Source organism: Anabrus simplex, chromosome 7 (assembly GCF_040414725.1).
Source record: "Anabrus simplex isolate iqAnaSimp1 chromosome 7, ASM4041472v1, whole genome shotgun sequence".
NCBI lineage: Eukaryota > Metazoa > Arthropoda > Insecta > Orthoptera > Tettigoniidae > Anabrus > Anabrus simplex.
Window position 1 is genome coordinate 70712051 of NC_090271.1, and position 27402 is coordinate 70739452.

Here is a 27402-nt window from a genome sequence, read left to right on the forward strand (position 1 = left end):
TTACATCTCAATATGTGAGGGTTAAACCAGGAGTGTGTGGTATTTTGTACTTCTTTGGCGTGTAATACTGTGTACTGTTTTGGAAATATGCATCACGCTAGTATCTTAAAGACTTTTATTTCCAAAAGTCTTAATGAAGTGTGTGATTTCTGTCTGATTTAACTTATTAATGGTACTGAATCTGCAGTAAAACATAACCAGTCCCACACATTTCCTCCCATTTGTGTGGACAATAATTTGTCACTCAAGGGGTCTCATTCCCAGGTGGAGCCCAATAGGGGATAGCAGTTCCATGAATAACTGCACTAGTGAATAGTTGCATGCATACCATCGAAGAGGAGTCGTATCTCATCAGAGGAGAAGGAGAGAGGAGACTGTGCCATGTGGGTTTCCTTGCTGGTACTGTACAGTGTGCTTATGTGTGTTTGCTCGGGTACTTGATAAATAACTGTATACCTGTTTTTGTGGTCCTTTTCCATTTAACAGACATGAACTAGTTAGGGTATACTGTCAAGTATTACAGTTCACTGGTAACTTATTCTAACAAATTCTTAAGGAGAAAGTTGTGTTGTCAATAATCTCTTCATCCTCCAAACTCATAAAAGCCTGTAAATGTGGAGCTGTGGTAAAACTCCAGCCCTAGTGACAAGATATTTCTAATGTTATAAGTGGAAATTAATGAAATCTTACTTGGAACGTGTCTCAGAGGAGAGATGTGTTCATTGCAATGTCCAGGAACCCACCATCCCGCCCCAAGAACTACATGTAGGTCTACTTTTATAACCTAATGAAGAGTATTACACGCCATTTTCATTTCTAAAGTAGCTGCTTGCATTCCTATTTTTCAACGTAAGTGGCACGTGATCTCATTCCCATCAATGTTTATCATAATCAGTCGCAACCCCAGCACAATAAAAGCGCAAGGAAATGTAACATGTTAAGGAAACAATTTACAATACAGAACAGCGAGCATTGCTGCAGCCTTCAGGAATTCGTGCACCCAATCGTGTTTTCACACGAAACTAGAGGCCTAGGGCTGCTTCGCCCCCAGACCCCCTTTGCTTGCCCCTATATCAGTGGTCTTGTCCAGGTCCTATCCTAACCATCCACACAGCAAGAACAAGTCCTCACCAATTGTGTAACAATAATTACCACCACCAACTATTGAAGCACCACTCACTCATTAGTTCCTAAGTACAGAGGTTGACAGCACTGAGCACCGCTTGACGACATCCTTACTGAGAAGGTCGCGGGTGTGAAGGTCTTGTCTCGAGGGCTAAAGTAATGATCGTGCTGTTTTTTCAAATGCTAGTAAATCTGCAGAACTGACCTGTCAAATTCTTAAATACCATTGGACTGAACTGGGATCACATCCACAGTCTTATGTTTCAAAGGCTATTTCTTTACTGGAAACCATTATTTTATTGAGATGTTGTTTGCTCAGTGATGAAGAAGTTGGGACTGAATGTCAGGTTAATTGGAATATTTTTAAGGGATGAAACTTGGGCTCGAAATACTGGAACGGACATAATATAAAGTTCATATTATCATACGTATGCTAATGAGTATAACGTTATCTTACGTGCATCAAGGTCATCAATTTACAGGATCTTTTGCCGAAGAAACCAATTCTAGAACCACAAACTCTGCAGCAATACTGACAGATCAAAACTCCTTTATGTTGAACAACCTGGTGGTCGTTTCTTCTGTTTTTCTCCTGTCTGTCTTATCAGACTCGTGCCTTTGGCTCTGTTATTCAAAACATTGTGGGCCCTTGTGGACAATGCTTTACCACATTGGCCAATCTGATGCTACGTCCTCCCAGTTGCCAACTTCAGTTTGGTACTTTAGAATGCCCTTGTATCACTTATACTGTCCTCCCTGATTATGTTGTCCATTCTTCAATTGAGAATGCAATATACACCTTTTTGAATACATGCTTGAGGCATGCAAGCTATGTGACTGGTCTATCAAAGTTCATATATGAAAATCGTTGCCTCAGTGCTTATGTTATTTGCTTGCGAGTCTAATTAACTTACATTAGAACATTTTTTTGCCTTCTCACGTTTACCTGCCGTAGACTACTACCCATTCCGCAAGTCTTTGCCGGCGTGACTGAAGTGAACAACATTTGTGTGTGGTACAAATGGCTACCCAAATGAACCCGTAAAACAAGTATATATGAGAAGAACACAATGTTCAAAGTTGCAGGTTTAGACTTATTAATACCCATAAAAATTTCAAAAATGTAAGTAGTTTAGCAGAAGTAAAATATTCAAACCTGATTTCATCAGAACAGATTGAAGGTATCCATTTATTCTTAAAAAATAAACCCTTAACTGTGTGAACAAAAATGACACAAAGCACAGCACACATTAGTCTTGACTTAATATCAAAGAACATGTATACCTATTATATGTAAGTTCCAAAGCATAAGAAGAAACTCATCTCTTGGGAAAATATGCGACTAAAAAGGTATTCTTTCCACGCTCTGCATTGAAAACTAATGTTTCATCAGTCAATTACTGCAAGCCCTTGTTTATTTCTAATATGTAGCAAAGCAGCAATATTAGCCATGGATGGTGCATTCCAACTGCTTAGTCTTGACCTTTGCTGAAGATGGGGGTATTTTTCAGGTTTTTTTTTTTAATTTGTTAATCCACATAAGTGGTTTCCCTGATCTATGGGCTCAGTTGTAGTGTCAAAATGGGAATCCAAATTGAAACTTTTATCTATGTCATAAATTAGAATTGTTTGTGGTCCTGGATCCTGATTTGCCACCTCGTACCATTCCATGCTTTGCTCATCACTGTCACCCTCGCTTTCTGTCAAATTCTCATGGTTAATCCCACAGATAATATACTGCGACTCATCATCTGAATTTGCCCGTTACTTACATTGTTTTCACACACATTAATTTCACTTTCCCACCCATTATCGCTCATATCTTAGTGTTAATCAATGCTGTTTAGTAATTTTTACTATTACACATTCATTCTGAAATTATATTTGGGACATAATTTATACAAAAGCTAAAACACAAACGTTCACAATGTCAGCATACTTCCAAAAAAGAACATTAGCATGGAATTTGCTCTTTGAAAGAAAAGCCATCTCTTTTTCATTCCAGATGCCTGTGTTTAACCTGGCTAAGGTCCCACTGTATACATGTCCGACAACTGTTGGCTAATATAACAACCCTGAGCTAAAATATGCAAAAGTGCATAATTTAAAATTCTGGATAAATACTTGTTATGCTTGACTAAGGTTAAGTATTCTCGTGAAGCAGCACTGATGATATTTTTCCAGTAATTTTTAGTGTCTTCTCTAAATAGTCCAGGTCTTAAATCTATAAGCAAGTGTTGGAATTTCCGTGGCATTGTAAACATATGGCTTGGTCCCAACACCGGGCTCATGATTGTCAAAGAACCTCTCTACGAGACATTCATAGGTTGCAATTGCACATTAGAAGTGATGCTCCATTTCTTTGTTATACTGTAGTCAGATGGTGGTGGTGGTGGTGATTATTGTTTTACGGGGAAGTACAACTAGGCAACCATCCTCTATATAACACTAATCAGAGAGAAAAAATGGAAGGGGTCCGACACTTCGAAAAATGAAGGTATCGGCCAAAGATAGACAAGGGCCACGAAGGGCGTGAAAATGAAAGACTCCCTAGTCCTCGGAAACCTAATAGTGTCGGGGTCAGAAAAGAACAAGAGTTGACCAAGAGAGGTCGGATAAGATAGATGAAAGTGAGGAGCCTGGCACAAGTGGAAGAAATACCAGGACTCAGGTGAGGGCCCCGTGGTCGCCAGCCCACGCTCCAAAGTTCAGAGCCCCTGAGGCCCCTTTTAGTCGCCTCTTACAACAGACAGGGGATACCGTGGATGTTATTCTACTGCCCCCACCCACAGGGGGATACTGTAGTCAGTCTCCAGTCATCATATATTCTATGCCACGTTACTGGATTTTGGATTTCTCAGGAACCTGTGCTCTTACATTCACAAGAAGTGGCTTTGAAGAGAAGGAAATTGTTTGATATTGTGCAGCGTCTCACCATTCACCATTATGGATGTAGCTGCCCATTGGATTTTTTTTTTTTTCTGTTAACCTGGGAAGGAGAATTTATTTTTCTCTTAACTGGTTTATTTTATGAAATCTGAAGCTATTCATTGATGATGGGAGACAAAGAAACCCTATTTTCATGTAAATTGGTGCAGTGGGTTGTCAGTAATAACCCGGAACCGTACGTTACCATAGTCCCTTTCAAGAGAAAATTTTTACAAAGTATGTGACCCTGTGAGGTCTTGTTTGGATGAAAAATAACATGAAAGTGAATTTGAGAAAAAATAGGCACATGAAATGTAAATGAATGTATATTCGCACACTATTATTTACAACTGTTCATAAAATTGGACTGCATTTAGTTCTCTGTTACAAGGAAACAAGGGAAGGTTGTTTCTGCACATGACGCAGGTCTGTTCTTGGAGTCAACTTCAACAGCTGACCTATCGTTCTGTTTGTTTCTCATCAAAGCAGCAGTCAAATATTTCAGTGATGACATCCTGGAGTTAGGAATAGTCCAATTTGGGAAACTGTGAGGATGCAGTCTGGAGATTATCCTGGTTCTATGTTGAGGAGGCTTGAGACTTCCCTTTGGCCTTTTACTTGTCAGGAAATTATCTTCAAGGGAAAGATCCTTCTACTGTTTATCACGTTTGTGGCTGAAAACTATTTCGGTTAGTGCACAGACATGCAGTCATGTAGGATTGTCTCCTAAACCCCCTTGTTTCTACCCTGCAGAGTTATCAGAATGTATAGCCACATCCAGCAGCTCAATGTATATGTTCCTGATGTTTTTGTCATCCTCTTCCAGTACAGGTAATACTTCCTCCAAGTTGAGGCCACTGGACAGGCGAATAAATGACCAGGTTAGGATGTTTGAATTTCTATATACACTATACAGGTACCCATTTTCTGGAAAAATGGTGGAAGCACAGGGAAATAAAAATGCAGAAAATATACAGGGAAATGACTTGTCATATCAAAATTAAGCTTTCGATCTAAGACTGAACCCAACCGGAATGATCAAACGAGACTGATATGAAGACACCACACGAGCCATACACAGCAAGTAGAAGTTCGAGAGAAAATTAGAGACAGAATGAACGTACATGGTAGTGAAGGAGAGTGAATGAAAAGATAGACATACTGTAATTATTTGTGAATAATAAATAAAATAAGCATAATAATTAACTATAATCATTGCCCCACGCTTGGGTGCAATTTGTAGCTTTACTGTTAATAATAATAATAATAATAATAAAATAAATAACTGAATAAATAAAAATTACTCAAAAACTTAATACAAATACCTGAAATAAATTAAATTGATAAACATGATTAATCTAAATGTCCGTAGTATGGGCGCCAGAGTTCACCAGAATGGATCCCTTGAATTTAGATAGAGCATGATAATTCTTTATCTCCCAGGCCGTGTACATAATGCTGCGTACTGGTACATCTGTTACAGGCCCTACCTAACCTGAAAACGACTAAATAGGTAGGAACTGCACCTAGGTTCATCAATAACTCCACTGATTCTAAAATATCTAACTATATTCTCAATAAAATCCGTGCATGAGCACATCATCAACACACCAAAATACACTTATAATACAAAAACAAAATATTACTGGAAGACTCCATATTTACAACAACAAAGAAAACAGTGGGAAAACGAAAGCGAGAACTAAGCCACCATTTGTGATTAGTCCGTTGAATAATGTACATATATGTACATAAGAACCCTTCACTGTCTAACACGACTTGCTGATTCTCATAATCGGCACTTATAATATCACACAGATACTGTACCTCATAATACTGTGTTCAATGAGTATAACACTTATGTATGCATTTGAGCAACACACGCTTGTCGTTCCTGAACATAAGTTATGGGAAGTCTGAGATATAGCACCTCCCAGCTTTCAGCAACATATAATACCAGGCCGCCACAAAGTGATACAATACTCAATGCGCAAGCACAGACAACGTTCCACGAACGTTTGAATTCCAGTCCAGTATAGTGCAGCAGTGTCACTCCAGTACCGTATATCCAGTTTCACTCCCGTATCGTGTGTCCGCAGTACTTCATTCCCATACAGTGTGTCTTCTTCCCGCCGTTTGATCACATGCTAAATAGACATCAGCATTCCCCTTCCTCTTACATAATACGTCAAGATTGATCCTAGCCATCCAATCATAGTAGATCCGCTTGTCAAGACCATGCCCTGAATTTCTTCCAGTGTCACAAAGTAATCACAAGATCAACAAACTCTAGGGTGTTTCATATGATTCATCGGAGATTTCCGACTGCAACAAGAAGTCCATCTCATCAAACACAGGGATATACACGACTCATCCAAATTTTCAGAGTTCAATATAGCAGTGTTTTCCCAGCCGTTGTACAAAACAAATTACTCATACCCCATATGGAGACCTTCCAGCTTCCAAATACTAATGACAAAATATACAACTGAAATACTGATGATGATGATAATAATAATAAAAATTGAATACTGACAATAATATCTCTCGCTTCTACATATAGTGCGAGGGTGTGATATATGTACTATCACAATACTTGCGCTAACCTCTCAAAGGTGGTAGTTTACGAGGTGTGCTACGTATCTAGTATTACTTTAGTTCGAGTGTGGTGTAGCTTATAATTTACTATTTATGAGAATGTTATGTGCTCAGGCGACCGTCAACCTTGTTGCAGCCCCTTCGGTATTACCTGAAAGGGGATGCCTAAGCCAGCTCGAGGAACTTCCCAGCCTGCCCGAGGATATGCCACGGCCCTTCCTCTATTGCTCCCTTCATCTAGTTTCTCAATGCGATTTCTGAAAGATATGACGGGAAAGTTCAATCTCCAGCTGGACCCTGAATGTTCTAGTGGTCCAACATCGAGGTATAAATACAAGGCCCTTGCGAGCGAGCTGTCGTGGTGTCAGAGAAACCAGTGTGTGTGTGTGTGTGTGTGTGTGTGTGTGTGTGTGTGTGTGTGTGTGTGTGTGTGTGTGTGTGTGTGTGTGTGAACTGGAGACGACAGAACGGAAGACTGTACTGTGTGTTCATGTAATTCTGTGGACTGAGGATCGCAGTGAGCCAGCAAGGAAACCCGCTATCGTGAGTGAGAGGATAAATGGACATATGTTAATGTTCGCTGTTGAATACTGTTGAGTTGTTTAGATGTTCACTGCATGTGATTGTGTGAATTACTGGACTGTCTGTGAAATCGATCCAACGAACAGTATTCGTGTGTCGTGTGGCCAGCGGCACTGTGTTCAAATCCAGCGGTCTACACACAGCGGCAGTAGGAGGTGACTGGACTTGGGGGGGGAAGTGAAGGTAAGGATTATAGCCATCCCCTGGTATGTAATTCCAACCAGCCAGGACTCTCTGGTGTGTGTACAGAAGAGAGACGGTAATTAGTAAGTGTGGCCATTCACTGCTGGTTAGAATATTGTGTGTGTAAAGGAGATGAAAGATGGGCAAAAGGAGACAGAAGAAGGCCAGAAAATGACATTGGAGGAGTTGGATGTAAGGTATAGGAAGATGGTAGAAAGGCGAGAGAGGTGGATGGAGGAGACAAGACGTGCCTGATTTACCTGGATGACTTCATCATTCTCAGAATCACCTTCGACAAGCACCTAAAGAATTTGGGGGAAATTCTGGGAAAATTGAGAGTAGCCCAGCTGAAGATGAGCCCGAAGAAATGCCAGCTGTTCAGGAAGTACAGTACCTCGGCCATGTAGTCTTGGAGGGAGGAGTCTGAACGAATCCTGAGAAAACCATGACTGTGAGGGAGTGGCCAGTGCGTAAGGACAATTCTCATCTTCGAAGCTTCCTGGGCCTCTGCACCTACTACCGTCAATTCGTCAGGGGATTTACCAACGTTGCCAAGCCGTTGCATCGTCTAACGGAGAATGACCAACGGTTCACCTCGACAGAGGAATGCCAAAAAGCTTTTGACCACCTGAAGCCCACACTATGTACAGCACCGGTATTGGTATATCCCAGGGCTGGGGTGAAAATTGAGCTCGACATGGACGCCAGCGAATTTGGTATTGGGGGCGTTCTGTCTCGGGTCATGGGCAACAAAGAGTGGGTAGTTGCATACTTCAGTAGGGCCCTTTCCAAACCGGAAAGAAATTACTGCATCACCCGGAAAGAGCTGCTGGCCATTGTGAAGGCCATCGAGCATTTCCATAATTATCTGTATGGCCAAGAATTCCTCATCAGAATTGGTCATGCATCACTCAGGTGGCTTCTAAATTTCAAGAACCTAGAAGGACAGCTTGCACTATGGCTGGAGAGACTGCAAGAGTACAATTACGTGATCGAACACCACAAGGGTCATCTAATTCCAGCGCCGACACTGTCTCGAAGGCCTTGTCCCAAAGACTACAAGTTCTCTTCCGAGAGGGAAGGTGAACACAATATTACACGCCAAAGGATCACCGTAGAGTTCGAGGGAAGCTGGAGTCGCGAAGCCTGGATTAATGCTCAGAGGGATGACATCGGACTACTGGCCGAGTGGAAGATCGCCCGCGTACTGAGGCCTGGATGGATAAACGTCAGTGACCTCAGCCCCAAAACTAAGTCGTACTGTTCGCATTGGGACTTGCTGGTGACCAGGGATGTTAAGAAGACCTTGGAAAAGGTCCGAGAGAGGTTCTATTGGGTAGGGTGCCGATCGGATGTGGAAGACTTTTGCACTAGATGCAACGAGTGTGTGGCAAGGGACCAAGTCGGAGACGTAAAGGTCGAATGAAGAATTCCGAAGGTGTGCCCCTCGAGACTGGCAGTTGACGTGGCCGGACCCTTGCATACCAGTGACACAGGAAATTGTGATATACTCGTCACTGATTATTTCACGCAGTGGCCAGAGGCGTGCGTGCTTCCGAAGCAGGAGGCAACTATGGTGGCGGTAACTCTCGTGAACGAGTTTGTCAGTAGATATGGCGTACCATTGGAGCTATGTTCTGATCAGGGATGGAACTGCGAGTCAGCGGTCTTCCAAAATCTGTGCCGTTTGTTGGGAATCCGGAAGACCAGGACCACACCTCTACATCTCCAATCAGACGGAATTGTGGATCGATTCAATAGGATAATCACCTGCGAATAGTTGTTAGCGAACATCAGAGAGACTGGGATAGTCATCTTCCCCTGTTCCTCTTAGCGTACCGGTCTGCATTGCACGAGGTCACTGGATGCACATCAGCAAGGACGCTGTTTGGGAGAGAACTGCGCCTCCCGGTAGATTTAATGTTCAGTCGACCTGACAATCATCCTGCCCCTGCCGACCAGTACTGCCTCAATCTAGCCAGGAAACTAGAGGATGTACACGCCGTTGTCCGGAAGTGATTGAGAATAGAGTGCGATCGAATGAAGGCACGATACGACCAACGAGCGGACTCTACCGGATATCAGGAAGACGACCTGGTATGGCTGTATAACCCCATAAGGAAGAGAGGTTTGTCCCCCAAACTCCAGTCAGAGTGGGAAGGCCATTATTGTGTTGTCAAGAGGATAAATGACATCATCTATCACATGCAATGGAGCCCGAGAAGCAAGATGAAGATGGTGCATTTGGACCGATTGGCGCCATACGGGGGAGCAGCGGAAGCTAACTGATCGGGGCTATTGGCTCTTGAAGGGGGGCGATGTTACATGTTCAGGTGACAGTCAGCCTTGTCGCAGCCCCTTCGGTATTACCCTGAAAGGAGATGACTAAACCAACTCGGGGAACTTCCCAGCCCGCCCGAAAACATGGCACGGCCTTTCCTCTATTGTTCCCTTCATCTAGTTTATGCATGCGATTTCTGGAAGATATGACCGGAAAGTTCGATATCCAGCCGAACCCCGAATGTTCTAGTGGCCCAACATCAAGGTACGAATACAAGGCCTCTGCGAGTGAGCTACTGTTCTGGTGTCAGAGAGACCAGTGTGTGTGTGTGTGCGTGTGTGAACTATAGACGACAGAACGGAAGATTGTACTGTGTTCGTGTAATTCTGTGAACTGAGGATCGCCGTGAGCGAGCAAGGAAACCCACTATCGTGTGTGCAAGGATAAATAGACCTGTGTTAATGTTCGCTGTTGTGAGTATCGTCCTGCTGTTGAATACTGTTGAGCTCTTTAGTTGTTCATTGCACGTGACTGAAGTACTGGACTGTCTCTGGAATCGAACTGGCTGTGCGGTTAGGGGCGCGCAGCTGTGAGCTTGCATCCGGGAGATAGCGAGTTTGAATCCCATTGTCAGCAGCCCTGAAGATGGATTTTCCGTGGTTCCCATTTTCACACCAGGCAAATGCTGGGGCTGTATCTTAATTGAGGCCACGGCTGCTTCCTTCCCACTTCTAGCCCTTTCCTATCCTATCGTCGCCATGAAACCTGTCTGTGTCGGTGCAACGTAAATCCACTAGCAAAAAAAAAAATCAAACCAATGAACAGTCAACGTGTGTCATTTAGCCAGCGGCACTGTGTTCCAATCCAGTGGTCTACGGACAGCGGCTGTAGGTGGCGACTGGACTTGGGGGAAAATAAAAGTAAGGATTATAGCCGTCTCTCAGGTATATAACTCGAACCGGCCGGGACTCCCTGGTATGTGTACGGAACAGAAATTTGTAAATAAACGGTATTAGTAAGTTTGGCCATTCTCCGCTGGTGTGTGTGTGTGTGTGTGTGTGTGTGTGTGTGTGTGTGTTTTAGGTCATACTGAAATAAATTAGAGTAATGGAACAGATAGTTTTATTCGTGACAATAACGTAATTTTGAATCTTTCGTTTGATAGTAAAATTAAATGTTTGTTGATAGTAACTTCTCCCATTAATTTGCAGTTACTTTGTTCTCATACTGAAACATGTTATAATAATGCACACCTCAAAAAAAAATTTCGTCGAAGCCAGTAGCGCTTCCGCTTATAATTAAATAGAAATGTAACTCTACATTACTTATTTGTATTCAGTAGTTTGAACTACGTTATTTGTTATTTCAATTTAATTGTGACCACATTAGACGTTGGAAACCATAATGCTTGCGAATACTTGGATGCAAATTCACTGTGGTCTTTTATAAAACCTCCCAAAACTTTGCTAACACTGTCTTCTTTCACTTCCTCAACCAGATGTGCTTTCATTGCATTTTGCAAAGTCATATAGCTCTGGAAGATGTTCATGGATATGCTCTTTTTTCCCAGTGGGGGATGAGTAGCTCAGATGGTTAAAGCGCTGGCTTTCTGACCCCAATTTGGCAGGTTCGATCCTGGCTCATTCCGGTGGTATTTGAAGGAGTTCAAATACTTCGGCCTTGTGTCACTAGTTTACTGGCACGTGAAGGAACTCCTGCGGGACAACCTTCCGGTATCCTGGCATCTACGGAAAGCGTAAAAGTGGTTAGTGGGACATAAAAACAATAGCACATTATTACTACTCAAACAGGCGATTTATTTACAACAGGCCTACCAATACCGTCATATTTTACAGTAAAGACAGTATTATTTATCTATTATTTATCTTTATATTCATTCTCTTCCTCATGCCAGGATTATCCTATTTTTCTAAAGGAATGTTAGCTTCCGTGAATGCTTTTTTGTCCTGTTACAAATTGCTCTCTATAATTTTTCAACACCTTTACGATCTGTAAAGTATTACAAGATATTAGAATCATTCCGTATTGACGGTTTTCAATATAGGAGGATACTTTCATTTTTCGCCATTGTAAACTGTAAAGTATCGCCGATCGTTATTTGTCGCTTATAATTATTTTCATTTGCTTCATTCTGATTCTCTGCAGTGTATATCGCATGTTTCAACTTTACGAATATTACCGGTACACTATTGATACATTAGAATCTTTCTTGCAGCATCAAATACATACAACCCCTCACTGTTGTATTCTTCAACCCTCGAAAAATCTGTTGTGACTTCAGGTTTCAGCATTTTTATACTTAAATGTTTGACCTTTGCCGATAAATGTTGGTAAGTAACGAACTCTCATTGCGCACTGCTGTATCTACGACCGATCTTGTATGTTGTTACGACCACAACGCTATTTGCTGTAATCAATAACAGATATTGATTTTTATTGACTGCCTCAGAGATCGCAGAACTGAATACACATCCTTTCGATACACAGTGTGTACCGCTGTGTGTGCATTTGTGTGGAGAATATACAGCTATCAAGCAAAAGAGAAGGAAACTATGATAGTCAAGTTCTCAGAAGCATTTAAGCGTTTATTATTGGAGAGCTTTTCCCGTGCCATTTCGCATTTTTCGCACAAAGTGGTGTATATTTTGTGATTGTTTGTGCAATTTGCGCAATAAATCAAATTTCGCGAGTTCATTTAGCTAAAATACGGTATTTTTAGTACCTGGGAAGTCATATATAGACAAGGAATAAGATATCAAAAAACTTGTGCATATCGTTGTTACCAAAAAATACGGCCCATAATGATTATACTAAAACTATCTTGTCAGAGACTAAAACTTCTTCCATTAAAAATATGTAGTCTAATTAAAATGGTTCAATAAAATTGTTAGTGAATAACCAATGTGATAATGACGTAATGCCAACGAAATGAGGGCGTGAACATAAGCACAAAAATGTATGTCATATGTATAACATGTTCAAGGCCGCTGCTGAAGTCGTAAACGTGAAGGTACTAAAACATTCAAAGGTAGATGTACATAAACACGAAACTGAAGCATCAGTTTAATTATTGTAGAAGAAGTGGCCCTTTGTACTGGTAGGAAATATTGTCAGAGACCTTGTTGAGAAATGTAAGTAGATGCTGGGATAATGTTCAGTGTTTGCTGAAAGTTGTTACTTGTTATCTACCGTTGAGTTGTCGTATATTGACAAAGTATCAATGCTTGAGGGAAGTGTCCTTAAAATTAACATAAGAAGATTAATTTTTCATCTAAACGGTGTTGTGTGGTTGAAGATGTTAATAATATACAAAACATGTACCACTTTTAACCAATAAGTTGCCTTAAGCAATTAGTGTATTGCTTGCTGCTTGTTGTTTTAAGGGGCCTAACATCGAAGGTCATCGGCCCAATTAGTGTATTGACAAGGTGGAAAATAAAAATACTTCGTTGTGAATCTGTTTAAAGTGCAATACAGACCATGAAGCTTATTTTATGTAAAATAATGCAGCTTGTAAAAAAAACTTTTTTCAGGTGAAATTAAAAAAGTATTTCGTACAGATTTTTTGGATGTTGCACATCAATAAAGCAATCACCAATGCTCAAGGATATTCCACTAGAGGCAGTAAAATATAATACTTGAAAAAACTTGATATGCAATGTTGGAAAGCGTATGTACCGAAACTGTACATTGCTAGAAATCTTGTGCTTATCTATTACATACCTGCCAACTTTTACGGTTTATCCGTAAAATTTTAGGGAAATTGCAGTTTTTTACAGATGGACGGTGTCATTTCACAAATTCGCAGACAAAAATTTGAAACGTTAACATTCGATAATCACTCTACTTCTGTACAATAGATTGTTTGCGTGGGTCGAAGCACGCTCGGTCTTGATTGAAGGCAAGTCCACGATAGTCGATAACGCATTCTTTGATATTATTGGTATTTTTAACCGTATGATGTTTGTGTCATTATTGCTATTGAATTTAAATCCGGGATGACAGTTCTTCCGTGTGAACCTTAGGTATCGACAGGCTCTGCTCCGAAAATTATTTGTTTCACTCCATTCGCTTGTGATTTAACGCATATTTGACCACTTGAGTGTTCTTTGTTCACGAATTTGGCGTTCCTTCAAAGTTTTGGCCTTTTGAGGTTATGATATATTTTGATGAAATCTTCGAGTTTTTGTGTTATAACTTTGTGCTTCGCAGTTTCTTGTATTCGTTGGACTAAATACATTTGTTCCAGTGACTGGGTATACCGCTATTAGCGAAGCCCATTCATTTATAAAGAAGAAGAAGAATTACATTCTTTCCACGTTGTCGTCGTATTCATTTAATGGTTTATGACTTTGTGTGCTTTGATATGTTTTAATGAAGTGTCCGACTGCCTTTAGTGTTCGTTGTAATTTTATGTGACGTTCAGTGATCCAGCTTCATTTCGATTTTCAGTACATATCGAAACATTTGTTGTCGGATATTTTCATACGCTACATTCCTATTGTAGATAATCATGAATAAATCCAATAAAAAATAGTACTTCCAAGCATTTAAAGAATCATATTCTGTTGATTTTCCGTGCATACTAAAATCTAGAAAGGGAGAAAAATGTGCTTTTTGCACAGTATGTGGGTGTGATATTAATATTGCACATGCTGAAAGAAACGATGTAAGTGATAATGAGTTAGTTACTGGCATTCAGAGTTCGAAAATAGTGAATGATCCCTTTTCTTTTCATCAGTGAGAAACTACTTCTGTACTGGTTGTGACTACATCTCAACAAGTTTCCACTCAAGGATTGTGTTAAAGCATGCTCAAGTTGCTAAGTTAGACAAAATTGAAGATGCACAGTTTTCTTCCATTCGTTTTTTTTTCTTTTTTCTTTTTTTTTTTTTTTTTTTTCTTCTTGGAATATTTTCCTATCATGTTACGCAAGGAAGAGAATGAAACTACAGATGAGGTGATGAATGAGCTTCAGAAACAGTTCGCAGTTTTTCAAATAGATGACACTTCGGCTGCAAATCAAGATGCTGCAAGTGATTCCAGTTGGGCACAAATATCAACAATTCGTGGAACCGATGGACTTCTTAAATATAACTGAAGAAATATAGAACAGAGTTCAGATCATGCATGTCCAATGAATCTCTGGAGTCTACTTCTATTTTGAAGACCAGGAGTTCTGGTTGATGTTATGACACTTATGACAAAACATTTTCTGAAGGCTTTTTGCAGGAAGCTAAAAAGGTCACAACAATGACTTTAAAGTCAAACTAGTGTGTGATTTGCAAATTTTAATTTCTAAAGCCTCTTTCAATTATCGCATATCTGCTTAATTTATCAAGGAAGTCCTGTCATGTATGCTCCATCGGCACAGATAGGATCTCCCGAATACTGGATACTGAATGCACTTAAGCGACTGTGGTTATCGAGCTCGGTGTGTTATTTATTTATTTATTTATTTATTTATTTATTTATTTATTTATTTATTTACGAATTGAAAATTAATCTATTAAGTGTTTTATTAAATGACAAAGTAGGCCTAAATGTAAATTTACACACAAAAAGAAATTCTATTTCTTTTTTAGATGTAAATATGGATATAAGTTCTAAGAGCAGAGCAGATTTAAAATTTTAGTGACTAATTTAATAGATTTTATTCATTTATGATTTGAAAATTTCTATTTTGAAGTCTGTAATAAATGACATAGTAAGTAAGTAAAAGGTTGAAACACAAGGAAATATTTTAACAGTTTCAAGATTTAAATACAATTGTTCTGTTGACAAGTATATTTGTACCAGTGTACCAAGTCCAAAGATTATTGATGTTTTGGCACTGCTGAAGATGAGTAGTTAGCTCTCGAAACACGTACGGTAATTAGGTATAATAAAATATGTAAAGTACTGACAAGGCGGGAAAGTGTTCTATAGAAATCTAGATACCCTTGCTTGACGAAAATGATATTTCTGGGCTATAAAATACAAAAATTCATGCTTTAAACAGGATGCTTTAATAAAAACATATCTACTTACATCATAGTTCAATGATTTGTAGATGAACATAACAATCAAGGAGAAATCCATGTCAATGCGGCGTGCTAGCAACTTGCAAATAAAAAACACCCATTAAGTTAGTCATTATGTTGAACTTGAAATATTTTCTGCCATCTTCTTGAAAAATTTCTCCTTTCTTCAATCCAAAAAAAGAAAAAATTTATATTTAAATCTCTATTCTGTAATTCCATTATGTTATTTATTCCAATATTTGTCCTTTAACTTACGGCTATATTTTTGAGACTTCTCATATAAATCGGAATTTCCTCCTCTTAATCCCGTCCGACCATGCTAGCCATTTTAAACGTCCAATTCCTTTAAAATAAACAACCAACTTTAGAAACATTCTTGCGAAAAAAGACGACAACTCAGGTGACTAGGGAATTTATTTTACTTACTTCAGTTTCAACTAAATCTATCCTCAAATTCAAATGACATAACACTGGTCTGAATCAGTGACCTTTAACCGTCAAATTCCTTTAAATATACAAACAACAAACCAACTTTTAAAGCCATATTTTATTAAAAGGACCCTCGTCCAAACTCAAATTGCTTGAAAAATGCAGCCTTGGTACATCATCAAGTTTGTCCCCACTCCATCCTTCGATAAACTTGAGTATTTGACTTATCCTTCTCCTTGGGTTTTGTGTATATTGCCCCAAATTGTAATAGTGGACAGAACCCTAATTGACTATGGGTAGAGGTGTTAAAAAATGTATTATATTTTTAAGATTTGTTGATTTAAAAATCAAAAGGAGGTGTTTTGTGTTATTTATTTTCTCAAAAAAAAAAATGTTAAAATTTGGGAAGCAGTCAGGTTTCTACAATAAGTACATTTCAAAACATATACAATTTATAAAACGTAAAGTATAAAACAATACAGCAGGTAAACTATTAATGTGCCTATTGAAGAATGAGAAAAAATGTATAAGGAAGTCACATTTTTATTTTATATTCACCTTCTGAAGCAAAACACATTTTAAATGCATACCTGCCAACTTTCCCGATTTAGGTGGGAGATTCCCGATTTTCGGCAGTTTTTCCCGCCTCCTGATTGTATTATTTCTCCCAATTTTAGCTTATTATTTGGTAAACTTCAAATCTTGCTTTCATATCCCACCATTTCAGCTTTGTACGCCAGTGGCCAGAATTCCTTCAGTCATTGGCCGCTTTCAGATTAAATATCGACATTTATTGATACGGAAAATACGTGCAAATGTATGATGTTTATTGAAACCTGTATATCACGACGTGTATATCGATTGTCAATCTCTCATTCTCGCGTGCTATGTTCGTGTTCATTCACATCAGTCTAGTCAATTCTAGAGACTAATGGCTACATTTCAAGTCCTTTTTAGTAATTAGTGACAATTTCAAAGATAGCGACTAGTGACTTTCCTAGAGATTTTAGGAGCCATTTGGAGACAATTCTGGCGAGTTTTAATTTATAAAAATAACATTGCGCTCACATAATCGCGCAGGCGCGTGATGCTATATATTAATTTATGCATTTGCTAAGTGCATGACTGATTCACATGTATGGAGCACGGGTTCATACTGTTTTCGGAAGACTTATCACAGACAGATCATCTCACTCACATACTCCCTGTGAGGGAAGAGAGATGTGTAATTTGTCACCGGTTGGTGGGACGGAGAATTGGAACTACAGTGTGTTTAAAATTTATATTTCTAAAGTTTTGTGTAACTGAAATATGTTTGTAAATTGTTTTAATATATGGAAACATCAAGAAACATTGAACTGTATGAACATTGCAACATGCAGAAGTGTTTTGAAGTGATTTTTTTTAAATGTAGTTTTTATGTAATCTGATGTAAAATTTGTAAGGTAATTTATTTTGGAGCATCCTGTACCTGTACCACACGTGTGGTTTCCTATGATGAAATTTTGGGTGTTGTAATCGTAATGTTCCAGAACTTGTGCAATTGCTAACGATGTTAAAATGACCATATATGGTAACGAGATTTCCTATTGGCAAAAAGGTCCAGGAATCTAGGGTAAGTTTGATCTTATTGGTTGATTGTAATCGGGCCATTTCCGGCCTTGTGGCCGGCTTCGAAAAATGATGCGTGTGCTCGGCGTCATTTTCCATCCGACCGCCCAAGTGAGAGTTCGCGCTCGAGGGTTTCTGCCCTCGGGAACTCCTGCCTTTCCGAAGTAAGTGTTATTTCAGTGTTTTTGCAATGTTATTCTCAATGTTTTCCGGTTTCGTTTCATTTAGTTTAATTCCTTTGGTGTTTCATTATTTCTTCGCTTAATGTCATCTTAAAAGTTTGATTTGGTGAGTCCGAGTTTACCCTAGGTTCCAATTGCCGTACTTTTAATTCTTTCATCCATTAAATACTTTCGCTTTAAACTATACCTTTAATGTAGCATCACCTTCATTGTTAAATCTACCTTTATGTTAAGTAACTTAAGTATGCCTTGTTTCCGTGTCGTGGAACTGTATTTTGTAAAACTTTCTTGTCATTTTTAATATAGTTGAGCTAGAGGGTGTTTCTTATAAGTCTTTTCTCCCCCATAACGTCATACGTTCCATGTACCTCGATAAGGGCTTCCCGCAGCTTCCACATCCTGTCTTAGTTGTCATTTTTAGGCCTGTAAGTGTTCCCTGTATTTGGTTTATATGAATTCTCCGCCACTGCGTCATATTTCTACCTCCTTATTCATATTATTAAGTATTATCTTATTTACTACTGGTATTATTTTACTATCTTATTATTATTTATTACTGGTATTATATTATTTCTATATTATTATTATTATTATTATTTATGGTAACCGTAATTGTCCCGAAAGAACGTTACATTTGGTAGCAGAGCGTGGTTATGGGAAGGAGCGAAGGCTTACAATGATCATCCTCGGCTAACTTTTCTAAAATTAATTTTAAATTTTTTAAGTTTGAATATAGGTTGTAAGTGTTCCGTGTGTGTTCTTAATTCCCGCTTTTGTTTTCATGATTCTTGCGCGAGTTCATCTCACCTCGTGTTTTCGTTCCGCGATGTGCAGTCTTGTGTTACTGTGTTTCTCTTGTAATTAACGGTTGGAGGAAATAGTGCGTCACTATTAGTAACAAGTTTTTTGGTTTCGTTAATTTTAATAAATTTTCCTGTGTGGCAAGATTTCACTTGACCACGTGTTTTTTTAGTAAAGTGATATCTTCACATGTCGTGTGCTGTGTTCGCGTTCCGAAAGTCTTCTTTGATAAATTTCAATATGTTTGATTATGTCAAGTTTTTTTTCTTCGATTCGTGTGTTTTCATCGTAACACCTGTGAGATTACTTGTGGCTTTAGGCTATGTCATTAAATTTTGCCAAGTGCTGTACTTCAGTGCATGACCTAATGTTATCTCCCAAACAGCTGAGTTGCGTATTGTGTTGAAAACAGATGATTGCTTGACTAACTTCCGAGATTATGAGCGCTCAATTCAATCTTATAAAAGTTTCTCGTGTCGTAATCATCTTCTTTTTCTTCTTCCAGATACGTAAATTGTAGTGTGTGTTTTGGTCAAGTTTTAGCATGGAGTCTCTTTTGTTTTTCTGAAATGTTTGTCTTCGTAAATTGTCGGTAATAATTTTAAGGTTAAGTTTGTAAATTGCTATTTCTTCGCGTGTTTTTCTGTTTGTTAATCTCGTGTTTCGGCAAATTATTTTCTAAATTATGTTTCTTGTCGCCTGGTATGTTATATTTGGCAGCCTTGTATAGCAACAGTCGGGTTTTGAGACAGTAAATGTTATATTATACCATAGTACTCCTGTATTGCGCAAGACCTATAAAACAAGCAGTTTAACCAATCAAATTTTCCTGATTTTCATATCCAAATCTCTTGACTTTTGGTTTTGTAAAGTTGGCAGGTTTGTAGACCTAAATGAATACAAGTTACCTTCTTCTGTGTTACCCAAGTACTGCAGTGAAATTATTGAAAATAGAGCATAGTCAGTGTCTCAGCATTTGCAGCTGGCAATCGTCACCTCCTGTCACTTACTATGAGACTATATTTTGAAAACAACATTTCAGAATCCACATTTGAACATGGATACCACACACATTTTAATGCAGCAGTTGCGTAGTCTGTGTGCAAGCCTTATCCCATGAGAATCTGGGAATATTCACATTACCATAATCTTGTTGATGCAGTTAGTTCTTAATGTCAGTCAGGTAAATGCTGTGAGCCTGTGAAAACTGTTTGAGACTCCATCCTCTTAAGAAATTGAGGCATTCTTAAGAAACTAGAGCAGTTCTGTAGGAGATACATCCTTAGGTGCATGCCGAGGATCGAACAATGACCCAGTGGCTTGTACAGTCCTTCTGGATGGATCCAGGGTCATTTTGCTAGAGCTGATCGGGCAACACCCGTAAGCTTGGATTTAACCATTATCTTCATCTTTTCCAAGTTCTGGAGGATCATCTGGTTGAATACTCCTCCATCGCCTAATAGCTTCAGCTTTACCTCAAGGTCATCAACCTTCCCTGCGAGTACATGAATTCTTGGGTACACACAGGTACACACATTAATATTCGGTCACAGAAGACTTTACATTATAATGCAGAGATATTTTGAATTTGTTAAATGTTCTATTTTTTTTTTAGGCATTTTCTATTTATATTTATCCTGGGCCTCCGTGGCTCAGACGGCAGCGCGTCGGCCTCTCACCGCTGGCTACCGTGGTTCAAATCCCGGTCACTCCATGTGAGATTTGTGCTGGACAAAGCGGAGGCGGGACAGGTTTTTCTCCGGGTACTCCGGTTTTCCCTGTCATCTTTCATTCCAGCAACACTCTCCATTCTCATTTCGTAGCATCTATCACTCATTACTAAATCACTTTGGGAGTGGCGACCCCATCGTACTAATAGCCTATATCTGATTCATTCATTCCATCACTGACCCGGTCAATGACTGGAGAACAGGTTGTAGGTTTTCATTTTCATTTATCCTGGATTACTTTTTTGACAGACTGAAAAACCTTACAGTTATTGATTAGCTTATTCATGAAGAATATTTATAGTTTGTACTTCTGAATTATTTCAGCCAGGAATTACCATTAAAAAAATGTTGTGAAGTACATTGGAGGTAACTTCTAACCACAGTAATTTCAAATGTAATGTGTTTTACTCAGTATATTTGTTTCCTTTTGAAAAATTTTTAGATTCAGTTTTTAAAATATTAAAATCATTAATGTATTTTTCTTTATTTTCCTCTTTTGCAAATACTTTTATTAAACTGTAATTTTATATTTGTTTTCCATTTAAATTAAATGGGGCTTATACATCATATTGCTTTGCTCCTTTAAAGACTATCACATGTCATTTAACTGGCTACTTGATGTGTTTATTACTATTAATAAAAGCACTGTGCTAGCAGAGTATACTGATTTGTGTATGAATCAAATTATATGTCACAACATATAAATTTCCTGTCATGTTTCAGATGTCAATAGAGCCCAGTGATATTGTCCAGGTGAGCTCCACTCTGTACGAAGCAAGTCCTGGCAACATTCCCACTTCGTATTCTTCTGCTGGCGGGTGAGTACTGACTGTTGTCTAATTCATTGCATAATTCAGTTTATGTTTAATCTAATTATTTTTCCCATTATTTTTTGTACAGAGGCTTCATGGTTATGTCGTATCCTGGGCGACCACCCATGGTTCCTGGAATTCCTCCGATGCCACCAGCAATGGCTATGCCTTACATGCAAATTGGAGGTGAGAAATTAGTATTAGTAATGGTAGTTACAACTAAATACTTTGAATTATATACGTTAAAGTAATGAGGAACTAAATTTTAGAAGTGAAGTAAAGTTCTCACATTTGTCATATCGATATCTTAATAACAAGTATGAATGTTGGAAAATTGGTGATTGACATGTAATTTGCCGGGCTCAGTGGCTCAGACGGTTAAGGCGCTGGCCTTCTAACCCCAACTTGGCAGGTTCGATCCTGGCTCAGTCCGGTGGTATTTGAAGGTGCTCAAATGCGACAGCTCCGTGTCGGTAGATTTACTTGCACGTAAAAGAACTCCTGTGGGACTAAATTCTGGCACCTTGGCGTCTCCGAAGACCTTAAAAAGTAGTTAGTGGGACGTAAAGCAAATAACATTATTATTGACATGTAAATTACAATTGAAGCAGTATTATAAATAATTAGACGGGAAAATGGAGCCAAAGATAGCATCAGCTAATAGCACGGCTGTTTGAAGATAAGGTTGTGTTAAAGAGGGAGATTACTGACTGGCTGCATAGTTTGCGTTGTGTTGCTGTGAGCTTGCATTTGGCAGATCATGGGTTGGAACTCCATCAGCAGGCCTGTAAATGGTTTTCAATTTCTTTTTTAACACAAGGTAAATTCTGGGGCTGTACCTCAATTAGGGCCATGGCCGCTTCCTACCCAATCCTAGCCTTTTTCCATCTGTCATTGAAGTCCTTCCATATGTTGGTTTGACATTAAAACAACTACTGGTAGCAAAAAGAAAGCAACACTTATTGTGTATTTTGCATTAAATACTAAATTAATGTAAAACAAGAGCTAAAAGGTTTCCATCCATTCAGTAGTCATTTATTGTAACTTAAAAATATTACATAAACAGTGGAACCGTGATTGTCCGTCTTTGGAGGGACCCCGGAATAAAAACAACACAGGAAAACTAAAAATCCGGGAACGAATTAAAACCATCAACAATTTAGTTAAACATTACAAAAATGAAATAGGTATAATTGTAATATGACAAACACTCATAAACCAAATCAAACAACAGCCTCAATGGACCTCCGCCTACCAAGTGACCGCTGCTCAGCCCGAAGGCCTCCAAATTACAAAGGTGATGCATGGTCAATGTGACAAATCCTCTCGGCCGCTATTTCTGGCTCTCTAGACTTGGGTCGCAGTCTCAATAATACCGTATTTCACGGCATAATCGTCGCACTTTTTATACCAAAATTTTCGAAAAAAATTGTAGGGTGCGACCATTATACGATGAATATTTAATACCAGTATTTGTATTACTCAAAAAATGTATTTATAACTAAATTGTATTTGATACAAATTTAAGATGCACGTAATACTCGCGTTTATACATCAAAATAATTAAAATAGTCTAAAACAAAATTCATAATTTTTCGCAACAATTCGACGAACGTTTTTCCAACCTGAAAATAAAAATGAACGTATTAAGTTAATTTGTCATTAATTTGAGTATTAAAGTTAAAATATTACACTTGCAAAAAATTATCGCTTTGTTGTGAAATGCGGACTTACCGGTATGCAATTTATTCCAAAACTTCGGTGTCGCTATCGCAGGTTTCGCTATCTGGTGCGCCGTCCTCGCCTCTGTTAATACCAGTATCAGATTCTTCGTCTCCCTGCCACACTGCGTCATCTTCGGAACCGTCTAGTGCATTCGAAATCCCAGTCCTTTTGAAGCTCTTGGAGACTAGTTCAGGTGGTATAAGATCCCAACTCTTCTTCACCCACGAGCATAACAAGTCCAAGGGTGGACGCCTGATATTTCCGGCGGGCGTCAATTGCTGATCGCCGCTCATCATCCACTCGTTGTAAAATCGACATAAGTGGTCTTTAAGGGGTTTATTAACACATACGTCTAGTGGCTGCAAAGCAGATGTTAGGCCACCAGGAATGACTATCTGTCGTGTCTTATTTGTAGTGAGAATTTGCTTCACTTCATTCACGAGGTGACCTCGGAAACTATCTAAAACAAGCAGAGCTGGTTGTTTTAGTAGTGCACCAGGTCTTCTATTCCACACAGTTTTAACCCAGTCCAGCATGAGTTCTACGTCCATCCAACCCTTTGGTTGCACTCGTACATGAATTAACCCAGTCCAGCATGAGTTCTACGTCCATCCAACCCTTTGGTTGCACTCGTACATGAATTCCACGGGGAAACTGTATATTCTTAGGCATCGTTTACCTCTTGAAAATGATGTAAGGCGGCAACTTTCTCCCATCAGCTGTAATGGCTAGCATTGCCGTGCATCCCAACTTCTCACTACCGCTGGTTTTCATTAATACACTCCGTGATCCTTTTAGTGCAATAGTGCTGTTGCGAGGCATATCAAAAAAGATTGGAGTCTGATCGGCATTACCGATTTGAGAAAGCAAGTACGAAGTTTCCTTGCGCAAACTTATGACAAATCGGTGAAAATTTACAATCTTGTCCGTGTAATCAGCAGGCAACTTTTGGCTTAGTGTTGTTCTCCTTCGCACTGACAGATTGTGTCGTCGCATGAACCCCTTAATCCACCCACGAGTCGCCTTAAACTGAGTTACCGGTATGTTGTGTTTGCGCGCTACCTCCTGTCCCTTAATTTGTAACATTTCATATGATACACTGCAGCCATTGTTACGTATTTCACCGACGTACCTAAACACTTCTTCGTCAATTATAGGAAACTTCCCTGTTTTAGGACCTCTAAACGCGCGTCTAGAAGGGTTTGTGCTTTTTAGCTTGTTTTTTACTTTCCGCCAGTCACGCACCAACTTTTCACTCACAGAAAATTTTCTTTCTGCAGCTCTGTTCCCGTGCTGTTCAGCGAAGGCAATTACGCTTAGCTTGAAGCCCGCAGAATAGTTTCTATATTTACCCATAATCGCTTATAAATGCTTCATACGTTAATGTTTTGTGATATAAATGACTTCCCATAATTGTTCACTATTAAAACAAATTATTTCTGCAAACACCCAAAACACAAATTAAAAACTTAAATTCTCATGCACACATGTCTACAGCAATCACGTAAATCTGAAACAAATAAATGCATCTGTGATCTGTCCATTCCAGAGCAGCCAATACTGTTAGGCAGCAAGGAAGCATGCAACAATTTATCAGTTTAGCTCGTTGGTTGCGACACACTACTGCGCTTGCGCAAAGCTCTCAAACCGGAGCTCTAGCTAGCGCGGTGTAGATCTTCTGTATAGTTGACTGTATTCCGAGACGTCAGTAACAAACATTCATTTTTTTCAATTTCTTTTAAACATACGGTAATTAGGTTAATATTTCTTCCCAGTTATTGATGATTTTACATTACATTACTAACGAGTTTATAAAATAAAACTTTAATAGCATTGGATAATAATTATCTTGACTGCTTGGATAAAAGTTTTCATCCCATGCCCGGACACTTATGACGTAGTAGTAAGATAAGAGTCTAGCGATGACAACTGAGACATCGTAAATAATTCGGCTGAATAATTCCGTGGAAATCTGCGTTATCGTCTTGGATTTCACTTCGTGCGCAATAACACAGGAGCCGGCCCCATGGTGTAGGGGTAGCGTGCTTGCCTCTTACACGGAGGCCTCGGGTTCAATTCACGGCCGGGTCAGGGAATTTTACCTGTATCTGAGGGCTGGTTCGAGGTCCATTCAACCTACCTAGCCGGTATTTCCTGGCGACATTGCCGATAAGCGATAACTTACAGCCTTACGTATTTCAAATGGGAACTCATAATATGTAGGTGGTGAATAAATAGTACACTGTCTCGCGACCACGTTGTCAAACTGCCGATAGCCTACCGGTAAGCATAATATGTAGGTGGTGAATGAATAGTACACTGTCTCGCGACCACGTTGTCAAACTGCCGATAGTCTACCGGTAAGCCATGCGTCGTACATATACCGGTATTATTTATTTATACGTTGTGCAACATGTCGCAAATGTGACTGTGTTGCCAAATTGCCCATAAACCATACACGTATTTAAATTGCGCATTCATGTGCAACTTACGTTGCAGTTCCATTTACCTTTTAACCAGATTAGTGAACAAAATTTGGACGTGCGACGATTATGTAATTAAAGGTTTAAAGTCCGATTTTTGTATTGAAAATAAAGGATGCGACGATTATGCCGTGAAATACGGTAGATAGCTCCTCAATTAAAGGTAATCACATAGGCTGAGTGGACCTGGAACCAACCCTCATATCCAAGTAAAAATGCCTGACCTGGCTGGGAATTGAACCCAGGCTCTATCAGGAGCACTATAATGCTAATAGACACAAGAAGTTCTCAGCCATGAGTTCTCATATGAAAGATACAGGTCATCATTTCACAACTATGGAACAGGACCTCACAATCGTCAAAACAGTAGGTAAAGGAAAATTAATGAACGAATTAGAAAACATTTACATATATCTGGATCAACATTACAACAAAGACCTAAATCTCGATGATCCCGTTGAAATAAAAAGTCCCTTATATGAGACTATACCCAATTTATTACAATCTTTAAATCCAAATTTACCAGGCTAGTTGGCCATGCTCGTAGAGGCGCGGCTGTGAGCTTGCATCCGGGAGATAGTAGGTTCGAATTCCACTATCGGGACGCCTGAAGATGGTTTTCCGTGATTTCCCATTTTCACACCAGGCAAATGCTGGGGCTGTACCTTAATTAAGGCCACGGTTGCTTCCTTCCAACTCCTAGGCCTTTCCTATCCCATCGTCGCCATAAGACTTATCTGTGTCGGTGCGACGTAAAGCCCCTAGCAAAAAAAAAATCCAAATTTAAACAAAATCCTTAAAAACCTTAAACTAACTTCCAATAAAGATCCCACCTTCCCCTTAAAGGTAATTCCCTCCATCCCCACCTCTGCCAACAGCGCGTAAACTCGACGCTCCGCCCATCTCCTCTTCTCCATTATTCCGTCCTCCCTCAATTCCACATCTTCAACAGCCAACAGCGCGTAAGCTCAATGCTCCTCCCATTTCCTTTCCTCCATCACACCCCCCCTCCCTCAGTTCCACACAGATACAATACACGACATTCAAATCTTACTTATTCATTCCGAGACCATACGGACAACCAATTCATACCACAAAAATCGAGAACGTAAGTAATTGAATACATATTATCATTTCGTCTAATTCAACAGTTTTTTCTCTAAACTTCATATTTTTTATCCTCTTTTCATTACAGATTCTTCACCAAATATCCTTCAATAGTCAATCTATATTTAAAGCTACAGCCAACAACAAGTAAGAATGTTCCCATTTAACTATCAGTATAAGAGTTAATAACCACCCTAGCTAGCAAAGACCTACACGGCAACATTCAGTTGTGAACTTTTTATCACTCTTTCAACAAAATTATGGAGACCGCAGACCCACTTCGTAAATAGCGAGATTAATGGATCCAACAACTTTATCATCTACACAGCGCCATACTACAGTTAATATCACAAGTTTTCAACAAGAAAGTTTCAATGTCATCTTAAGTAGCAACTAAGGTCCAGTTAACCTTCTCTTCAATATGTAAAATTTCACTTGAACTTTGATACGGCAACTTTAGCCATAGACCTTCTTGTTATTACGTGGATAAGGACTGGTTTGTCTATTTTATAAAATATTTAAAATTACTAGTATAATATCATACCAACTTCATCCTTGTCTTCGTAAACCTTTTTTAATGAAATTTTAATTGTAAATTATTATTTAAGAACTCATAACAATTTCTCACATTGTATAATACTCATTTCCAATCTTATATTCTCATTTTTATATTTTTTACCTAGGATCCTGATTTTTATCTTTGGAGTATATATGTAAAAAGGCTGATGATGCCCTTATAAAGGGCGAAACATGTCCCTTCAAATTTTAGTGTAATAAGATG

At 39.1% G+C, this 27402-nt stretch overlaps 1 protein-coding gene across 2 annotated transcripts in view; it reads left to right on the top strand.

The window, feature by feature from the left end:
* Positions 1 to 27402, top strand: part of LOC136877254 (RNA-binding protein 25) — a 305057-nt gene that overhangs the window by 3140 nt on the left and 274515 nt on the right. For both annotated transcript variants that reach the window (XM_067151122.2, XM_067151123.2), the window contains exons 2-3: positions 21218 to 21312; positions 21395 to 21492. In XM_067151122.2, coding sequence (XP_067007223.1) covers positions 21218 to 21312; positions 21395 to 21492 — 193 coding nt within the window. The remainder of the gene's footprint in view (positions 1 to 21217; positions 21313 to 21394; positions 21493 to 27402) is intronic.